The sequence below is a fragment of the Sprattus sprattus genome (genome assembly GCF_963457725.1).
Source record: "Sprattus sprattus genome assembly, chromosome: 13".
Taxonomy (NCBI): domain Eukaryota; kingdom Metazoa; phylum Chordata; class Actinopteri; order Clupeiformes; family Clupeidae; genus Sprattus; species Sprattus sprattus.
The window spans coordinates 10,538,083-10,548,657 of NC_137911.1; the positions used below are offsets into that span (position 1 = coordinate 10,538,083).

Consider the following 10,575-nt stretch of genomic DNA (forward strand, 5'->3'; position numbering starts at 1 on the left):
TGCTAACATACTGAAATAATTGGTTTTGGTGCGAATGGCCACGGATATTTGTCCTGCTTTATCGGAGGGAAATATGCATATAGCCACACAGATTTTTATTTTACCATTACTGTCTACTTCGGTCAATGATGATGTGTGCTTACGAAAAGGAGATATTAATGCTAAATACTTATAAAATTATTATATATTATATTTTAATAAAATATTATAAAATGTTTAACATAAGCATCTGCTGCTTATCTGTTTGCTAAATGAGTGCACTCTAGATTGATTATGGGCTGTTTCGTAATTCCAACTGTGATTAATGATTTCTGTTTTTCCTTTTGTTTTGCAGGTGTTAAAACCTGACTTACAATGGAAAAACTGCTGGTCTGTCTGTTCGTCATTGGAATGGCAGTGAAGGCCCACACTTGTCCAAAGCGCTGTGTGTGTCAATGGTTATCGCCCAACCTTGCCACCCTCTGTGCCAAAAAAGGGCTCCTCTTCGTCCCACCAAACATCGACCGCAACACCGTGGAACTCCGCCTGGCCGACAACTTTGTCACCACCATCAAGCGGAAAGACTTTGCCAACATGACGCGGCTGGTGGACCTGACACTGTCGCGGAACACCATCAGCTACATTACGCCGCACGCGTTCGTCGACCTGGAAAACCTGCGCGCCCTGCACCTGAACAGCAACCGGCTGACACGCATCGCCAACGACACCTTCAGCGGCATGTCCAAGCTGCACCACCTCATTCTTAACAACAACCAGCTCATGCTCATCAGCCTGGGGGCGTTTAACGACCTCCTGGCGCTGGAGGAGCTGGATCTTTCCTACAACAACCTGGAGAGCATCCCCTGGGAGGCCATCCAGAGGATGATCAGCCTCCACACGCTCAGTCTAGACCACAACATGATCGAATACATTCCCGAGGGCACCTTCTCGCTGCTGCAGAAGCTCAACCGGCTGGACGTAACGTCCAACAAGCTCCAGAAGCTGCCGCCGGACCCACTGTTCCAACGAGCGCAGGTGCTGGCCACGTCAGGCATGAGCAGTCCGACGATGTTTGCTCTCAGCTTCGGCGGCAATCCGCTGCACTGCAACTGCGAGCTGCTGTGGCTGCGGCGGCTGAGCCGCGAGGACGACCTGGAGACGTGCGCGTCGCCCACTCACCTGTCCGGGCGGTACTTCTGGTCCATCCCTGAGGAAGAGTTCCTGTGCGAGCCGCCGCTCATTATTAGCCACTCGCCTGAGATGCGCGTGTTGGAGGGCCAGCAGGTGGCGCTGAGGTGCAAGGCCCGCGGCGACCCCGTGCCCGCCATCCACTGGATCTCCCCAGAGGGGAAGCTGGTGTCCAACACCTCGCGCACAGTGGTCTACGCCAATGGCACGCTGCACATCACCATCACCACCGTCAAGGACACAGGCTCCTTCACCTGCATCTCATCCAACCCGGCAGGTGAGGCGCATCAGACCGTTGAGCTGATGATCATCAAGCTGCCGCACATCACCAACAGCACCAACAACATCCAGGAGTCCGACCCCGGTTCCTCGGACATCTCCACCTCCACCAGGGCTGGGGCCAATGGCAGCAACCAGACGGCCGACGTCAAGACCAGCCCAGACAAGAGGGTGGTCATAGCGGAGGCCACATCCTCCACCGCACTGATCAAGTTCAATTTCCAGAGGAATATCCCTGGCATTCGTATGTTTCAGATCCAGTACAATGGCACATATGACGACTCTCTGGTTTACAGGTACGATGGAAATATCAGTTTGTAGGTTTTAAAATGACTTCAGTAGTTTTCAAAATCTAAATGGTTTTTAGATGCCACTGACTAAAAGGCTTTGAACCGCTACCACTGATGACTGTTGAGCTGAAGTTGTGTGAGATGGCATTTCATAAATCTGGCCATTCAGGCTCTAGTGGCACAGAGTGCCCATATAAGTGTTCTTTTAAAAGAAAGCCAATAGAAACAATTAGCTTACCTAACAAGCAGAACTCGTTGCGGTTGCCAAACAGTTTAAGAATGACCAAGGCCTTTGTCCGAATAATGACACGGTGCCAAGGGAGTTATACAACAACCGTACTATTGGAATTCACACAGGCACACATACAAACCCGCAGAAGAAACACACATACATTTAGGCACACATGCACCCCCTTACACACACACACATATTAATTGGCACACAAAGTATGTACAATACACAAAGTATGTAAAATAGACAAAGTATGAATTCATTTAATTTCCAGATAGAAAATTATTCTGATGGTTCATCTTCCAAAAGAAGAAAGAAACAGCAAAAGGCGGGTTTGAAGATGCACACATCCTCCCATCTCTGAGACACTATGGGGTTTGTTTTAGAAGGCATCGAAGCTCGAACTCCTCAATAACTCCAAGACACTAACACCAGTAGATTCTCTCGCCACTAACAATTAACAGTGACAGGAGCCAAATGGAAAAGAAAAAAAGTATACCGCCACTGAGTAACTTAATTAATTAATCCATCACTTTTTGTGTTTTATCTAATGAAGAGTTGGGGATCAATCTCTACTGCCTAGGTAGACAAAGGCGACACAAGGAAATCAATCCTTTCTTCCATGTCTCACACAAATTCTGGCTTTGAAGAGCTTTCTTTGAGAGTGATAGTTGTGTGGAGTTGATTTGCTCACCTGAGTTGGCAACTTCAACCCTCGGTTTATTCTGTTATTTGCAGTGGGAAATGCTTAAGTGTGAAATGTTTACATCCTTGAAAGTATTGACAAAGTGTTCACAGGTGCTTTACAAGCAGTAGAATGCAGTGATGGGCAAATCACATTATTATAGTCTAGTGCGTGGGTCCTCAAACCTTTTCCTAGGAGGGCCAGATCCCTCTGCCCGACTCTTTGGGAGGATCGCAGGCAAGGCAAGGCAAGGCAAGGCAAGGCAAGGCAAGGCAAGGCAAGGCAAGGCAAGGCAAGGCAAGGCAAGGCAAGGCAAGGCAAGGCAAGGCAAGGCAAGTTTATTCATTAAGCACATTTCATACACAGAGGCAATTCAATGTGCTTTACGTAAATAAAAGCAAAAGGGACGTCCAAAGAATTCATAACAACAAAGTGAAAAATATATAATTAAAACGATGAAAAAGAAAAGATAAAACATCATATCATTAAAAACAAAGTAAAAAGTCCATAAAGTAGTAATTCAAATAGTAATATAATTAAAAGATCATTACAAGTGAGGTGCAGTAAGGCATCATAGACACTTGAAAACCTGAATTTATACATTTTTACATTTGGGACGCATGTACAATCTTCTGATAGTTTCTTATATTTGTATGCAGCATCACAGTTCAATGCTGCTTTACCCTTTCCAGTTTATATGTATTAAACATACTGTATCACAGATGTGTTGAGGGCCTAAACCATTCAGTAATTTAAAGACTTAAAGCAGCTCTTTATAGTCTTTTCTGTAACTAACTGGAAGTCAGTGTAAATATTTTAGAACTGGAATAATGTGCTCTGTTCTCTGGGTCTTGGATAAAACACTTGCAGCAGTACTTTGAATGTGCTGCAGCTGTTTAATGGTCTTTTGGGGCAGACATATTGGGCTACAATTGTTTACCTTTCCATTCTACCGAGAAAGCTGAACCAATGATGGTAGAAACAGTCATTTTCTACAGTTTCCTTACAGTTATTAAGGTAAACAGACACAGGTCTATCTCTTTAGGGATTCTTTCCATGCTGTCAGGCACTTATAATAACATTATGAGCCTGTCAGCGGTGAAAACAAGCGGTTGCCTTTGACGTGGAGGCTTACCCCATAGGATTACTTTCTATAGAAAAGAATAAAAGGCAAAGGGAGTTGTTTCATGCAGTCTTAAAAAAGCCAAAAAACAGTCTTAAGGAGAATTTTCAAATAGGTTGAGCTCTTGCATGGTGACTGCACAGACGTGTGAAAATCAAAGGGTTCTACTGTGTGTCTTAAGATGAAAGTATGTGCGCCACCGGAAAAAAAAGGATATAAATATATATGCAAATATGCCTGCAAATGAGAGCCACAGAGAGCTTTTCCATTAAGGATGAGCAGAGAAGTTGCTGTATGTATTCCCACAGCTCATACACTGCACACGCTGAATGTAAAATGACTAAATGTAAAGAAGTTGAGATGTGATGAGAAAACGTAGAGGAAAAAAAGCAGAACATAGCTTGAGCACACGTGAAGAAAGTTTCATTTGCATATTAATTCATTTTCGCCTCTCCACCATTATCAACTTAGTGCATGCAGCGCAAATGGTTGCAATCCCTTACATTCCATGCTAAGTAGCCTATAGGGTCAGTTCGCCAACCACAGACCATGGTGTTAAATATGGAGAAAAACAACCACACACAAGCAGTTAGTCTAAGTGAGATAATGCAGACAGTGAACTTGTGATAGTGATTTCTCCATGTTGCCTTCTAAAGGTGCACAGTGACGTTATTATCTGTATATGTGTCTGCTCAACCAACATAATTATCTGTTTTTGAATCTGTATTCAGATAGAATGCCAGAATTGTACTTTATTTATATCGCCATCACGTAAAATCGGCCAATTTTGTATTGTCTAAACTAATAGGCCCATTCATTGGCAATGCGATTGTGGTGCTTTCAAAGCATGAAATTGCAGATATTGCCATATAATTAATTATGAAATATATTTCCACATTCTCATACTGTACTTTTCATCTCTCTCTTTATTCAGCTTTCCCCTTGCTTGACAGTAACACCATTACAAATTTAGCTTTGAAATGTTTTGTAGACCTGCTATTATTGATTGCCAGAGTAAGCATATTTTAACTTATTTATACAACTTTTTGAATGTTTCTTACAGATAATGGCATAATGATCATTGATTTGTCTTACCAAAATGATATGCTGCCAGTTCACACAAGGCCTCAACTGCTGCCAACGTGTGTCTGCAAACACAATGGACTTTTTATCTTGTGTCCATCCACAACATTATTAATTGATTTGAAGAACCATAGTGGTTGATGCACAGACGTGTCTGTCATAGAGCTGACTTTGTTTTCCGGACCATAACGTGCATTTTCTGGAAGAAGAATTATCTGTTAACATTGCATTATTCATGTTTTCCAGAATAACATGTTTGTATTCGGGTGCATCCCTATTGCCTACTGGCAACAGTCACATCATTTTTATCAAAGACAAAGCAATTGCCTCTAGGCCATGAACAACAGCACCAAAGAAATCCCTTATTTTGGATTCATCCTTTATTGACCGTTTATGATTTTGTGAGTGGAGTTGTACCTCACAGTTAGATTAGTAGTCAGAGTGGGCAGGAGGCTGTGCTCCTGCCTGGGTGATGAGTCCCTGATACTCAACCACACTGTAAACAGAGACTTCAGCATAACGCCAGTTTTTACGGCTGCCTGTGCCTGACAGACACCACTCTCTCACTGAGCATATAGATAGGAGATTGGCCAAAATAGCAGTCAGCAAGTTCAGCAGCAAGGAGATTTATATAGATGGAGATAAAAATAAAACAAGGGAAGGTGAAGAAGATGATGAGGAAAAAAACATCACTCCCATTTGCCCAGTTTCACAAACAAGCCTGTCTGGTGGTGATGCTTAAGTCTGTTTCCCAGTAGGATTAGAAGTAATATGGCTGCTCTATCCCACATTAAACAAATAAATAAATAACCCAGCAAAAACCACAGCTGGGCCCTCTGTTTAATATCCCACTAAACACATTGGGCCATTTAATCTAAATGTGATATTGTGATGTTTAATCGAGAAATTTCCAAATGGATTCTCAACTAACAGGGCAAAGCGCCACCCTTCTGTTATGGGAATATTTACTAATAGGGTTTATGAAAGCATTAATACTTGCCAGTGCTCTTTAATCTCACTGCCGTTTTCTCACTGCGATCAGTGAAGCAAATGGGCAAACTAGAAAACACTCCCTTAACACACATTATCCGTATAGTACACAATACCACCATTTAAGCGTCCCTAAAAGTGTTTAAAAATATTTGATTACTGCTATAGATTGTCATTGGAGGATGTCAAGGCGAGGTGTGCATCTCTATGCAAAGATGATAAATAGCCAGATGAATACAATGTAAAACAAAGGCACATAGGCCCCTGCTCTCAGCTAGGAGTGGGGTTATGGAGTCTGTTTAGTTTGGGGGTTGAGTTGTGTTCTCTTTATGTTGTCATGGCATTATAACAGACAGATCAGAACTAATACACTTAGCTCCAGTGAACTGATCATCTGAGATTATAACCTGCAGTAATTTATGTTGGCACTGTCACCGTAACCAGATTATGTGTGTTTCCCAAACTTGGGAGATCATTGGCATTATCATGTTGCGTTCTCACAACAAGGCACAACACATCTGTGTGCTGAAACCCTGAACCATCTGTCACAGGCAAGCTACGTGATGTGCATTAGAGAGTGCTTATTGTCTTGAACGGTATGCTATGGGTATGAGGGCTTTGTATGTCAACAACTTACTTCCCTTCCAACACATTTTGTTTGTTTGGGTTATTTACAATGTTTCCTGCGAGACAAAATCACAGAGTTTGCCATCATATGTCAGAGCTGAAGTCTGGACTGGAACGACAATCGGTAATCGCGTCGAGAAAGCAGTCACTGGCTGTTTGATTTAATTCAGTCGCGTGAGTGTGCTTATGAATTAATGACAAACATGCAAACACTGTCAGCCATTTCGCTCAAGCCAGGGGAAAATGGAGCGGCACACGGGATGAATTGTTTTTGAACGCTTGTGCCTAAATAAGACTCTCATTCTTTCATGCATTTTCATGGCTTTGCTTATGGATGTGTGCATGGATGCCCTCACACATGCTTGCTTGCTTGCGCGCTTTTTTGCCTCCTTTATGCCCCTATTCTCTCTTCCCATCATGCTCATGCAGCCGTTGCTTGACTTGCCCATGATTGAGTGTGCTGCTTCGGTTTGCTTATCAGCGAACAACAGAGCATTACAGCTTTTACCAGTCATAGATGCAATCTCTTGAACACATCTCCTGAGGATGACGGGGGAGTACGGTGCAAAGTTTTAGAATTTTTTTTTTAATTACCGTACGATCACTTGTCCTATTAATTACAACAGAATGTTATTGTTCTGCTGGGAATCTACACCCTTTTGGGATTCAGGACATTTTGATTAGAGTATACATTTTGGCCCGAAGCCTGCCTGACACAGCATTTATGCTCTTCTCTTCTATTAACTTTTTTCCAATTAACATCCTTAATAACTCCCATTTATTCAATATCCTGTCATACTTCAACAAGAACAAAACACACGTAAAAAAAAAGGTTGCGTGGATAAAAATGCATTTCACTCTTCCTTGTTGTTTAGTCCTACACGTAAAAATGTTCAGTTGCGAAAATAGAGACAAGCTGTAAATAAGCCAGGTTGGTAAAAGCATTGTGACAATAATGTTTGCGTTTCACTAGCGTGGCTTAGTCAGATAAAAGCCTGGAAGTACACTAACAAGTGTAACTCTTTAGTGCTCTGAGAGCGAAATTAGACCCAGGCAGCCGCATTCACTTACCAGCCTGATAAAAGTGGGGACAGTTGTGTAGGACCGTACTGAGAGGGAATAAAAGCAGCCCACTTCTGCAAAGCACCGCCATCTTTTGAACAACACTGCAGTTGTTTTTTTAATTCAACAATTTTTTTTCTTACCCCTATCCTCCCCTCCCTTTCCTCTCTTTTTGGATGTATTAAGCACAGTGGGTTGGATGAAGGCAGAGTCAGGTGGAGTATGGGCAGCGTTGATAAGGGGAAAGCATTGTTCACGGTGATGGAACATCCCTTTGAGAGTTATACAGGCCCTGAGGACAACTTAAGGGAGCGGCATGTCCAGAGTGGATCTGCTGCAGCCCCGCTGTGCTAACCACTCACATGCAAAACTCCTGAAAATGTTCCCTTAGCAGGGAGAGAGGAGGCGGTGGAGATAAGTCGGTGACAGTCGGCAGATTCAAAAACTCTTTGTAGATTAAAAAAAAAAAATGATATGGTGTTGTATTAATAACATCGATGACATGGATTCAAAAGTCATAGTGGTGTTCGAATCTTTTGACATTTGACCTGTATTCGTGCAGTGTTTGGCTGTTCAAAAGTATCTCAAAAGTGTTTAACCTCACAACTACAACTTCAGTGGATAGTTAAAGCCTTTAAAGTTTCTCAGGATCCAAGGCACAGGAAGTCATGAATTATGTGTCTTGGCTGCCATCATGATGAGTCATCCCTTTGCACCAAGGCAATGCTGTTGTATGCCTAACCTTTAGCAAATGTCTCCCTGTCTAAACAATTGATATAAGTCAAAGTTATCTATAGAATCAGTGTAACATTTAGATAGTACTTATTCTGTCCAGATAAATCCATTTATTTTTTCAGAGGTGCTTTCCTGCTGAAAAATGGTGGTTTTGCTCAGCTTATACGTAGTGTACATAAAGGTTTCCACTGTTGACTGTCTCTCATTCAGCTGCTTATTTCTTATTGCGTCTCACAGGATGATCCCTCCCACGAGCAAAAACTTCCTGGTGAACAACCTGGCAGCAGGGACCCAGTACGACCTGTGCGTGTTGGCGATCTACGACGACGGCATCACCTCGCTGACGGCAACACGTGTGGTGGGCTGCGTCCAGTTCACCACTGAGTCCGAGTACCTGCGCTGCCACTTCATGCAGTCGCAGTTCCTGGGCGGCACCATGATCATCATCATCGGCGGCATCATTGTGGCTTCCGTGCTCGTCTTCATCATTATCCTCATGATCCGCTACAAGGTGTGCAACAGCAGCGACTCGGCCAAGGGCCGCATGGTCACCACCAACGTGCACTCGCAGACCAACGGCGCTCAGTCGCAGGGCTGCACCGTCACGCCGTCCGTCTCCAAGCAGGCCATGGGAGCCACGGGGGGAAAAGACGGCGGGGGGAGTGACGGAGGAGGAGACGGAGCAGGGGGCAGCCAGAAGGGCCCACCGCCGGATACTCTGACACACTCATCGGAGACCACGTCTCTAGCCGAGTTCTCCAGCACTACCTCCCAGTTCAGCCAGGGCTGGACCACCGCAGGCTCCTCTGGCACGCTCAAGAGCAAGCGCAAGGGCGCTGCACCAAAGCACACAGGCGCTCCCGGCCTGGCCTCCTCTGGCGCAGCCACCAATGGCGCTAAAAGCCCTGAGCCCCAGATCGAGGTGCTGCTCAACGCGGAGACGCAGAACACCAACCGCAACAACTCCACTGCCCTGCAGCAGCCCCCGATGGGACCCCTGGTGGCCGCCCCCGGCCCCTCACACCCACCTCCCCAGCTGCCCCCAGCGCGCTTCAAGGACACGCCCATCCTCCGCAGGGTCCATCAGAGGCCCTCCGGCTCCAAATACCTGACAATTCCGGTGGAGGGCACAAGGGCCAAGCGCAGATACTCTCTCAACGAGGACCTGTCCAAACACCACTGCTACATTGGCTCGACCAAGTTCAGCAGCGTGTGGTCGGCCAAGCGGAGCCTATCCATGAACGGGATGCTGCTGCAGCTGGAAAATCCGGATTTGGAAGGCGGGAGGGCCACTCACTCCAGCGCAGAGTGGATTCTTGAAAGCACTGTGTGAATGAAAAAGTGGGACCAATGACAGTGTGTAACTCATGTTTATGTATGTACGTATGTATGTACGTTGCTATGAAAATAAGTGTGTGTGTGTGTGTGTGTGTGTGTGTGTGTGTGTGTGTGTGTGTGTGTGTGTGTTTTTTATTTGTATTTCTCTCCTCTCCTCTCAAAGGATTTATTTGTCTATTTTCTGTCACTTTTTTATTTTCATGAAAAACAGTCGGATGAGTCCTGACTAATCAAATCCATTGTTCTGATTTCGATTTTTGTCTTCTATTGGGATCACCTCTCTGCAGGCACTGTTGCCACAGTTCAGTAGCCTCGGCACTTCTCACAGTCACCCCCATTTCAAAACCAGTGACCGGAGGAAAAAATAAATCCTTTCACGTTTTTTCTGTACCTAGACTTTCGCTACTTACCTTGGCAAGAGAGAAAAAAAGAGCATTGGTGCCTTCCTTTGCATAACAGTCGTCCTCTTGCCAAGCACCAACCAAGAAATGAGTTTCACAAATCAAGGAACAGATCAAGGAATTGTGGCGTCAAGAGGAACCAGAAAGATTTCACAAAAAGCCTTTCTACTCAAGGAAATAAACATTTCCTTCATACTATAATGACACACACACACTTACACACACACTTACACACACACACACACACTTACAAAATAAGAACGATTATCAAAGGACTTATCACAGGACCTGTTATTAAATTCATATTTTTTAAAGAAAAAAAAAAAGTATTCTTTTCAGTGACGTTGATACTGCCTTTGTTTAAAGGCTATGAAACCATGTACAGGATGACAACATCTGCTGTGTTGTTACGTTGTGTAAAATAAAAAAAAGAAAGAAAAAGAAAGAAGTACACAAAACTGGTGTCTCAGTGATGTCACACACACAATACTGTCTGACAAGGTCCTCCGATAAGAAAATCCACCAGTGTTTTTGATTGTTTTTAATGTATATAATCTGCGACA

The 10,575-nt window shown here is 44.1% G+C and overlaps 1 protein-coding gene across 1 annotated transcript; it reads left to right on the forward strand.

The window, feature by feature from the left end:
- Window positions 1-354: 354 nt before the first annotated feature.
- Window positions 355-9,606, forward strand: lrfn5a (leucine rich repeat and fibronectin type III domain containing 5a; the record flags this gene model as incomplete). The annotated part of the gene is made up of 2 exons (XM_080849882.1): window positions 355-1,742; window positions 8,511-9,606. The coding sequence occupies 2 exons, from the start codon at window positions 355-357 to the stop codon at window positions 9,604-9,606; spliced, it is 2,484 nt and encodes an 827-aa protein (XP_080706008.1).
- Between the last annotated feature and the right edge of the window lie 969 nt (window positions 9,607-10,575).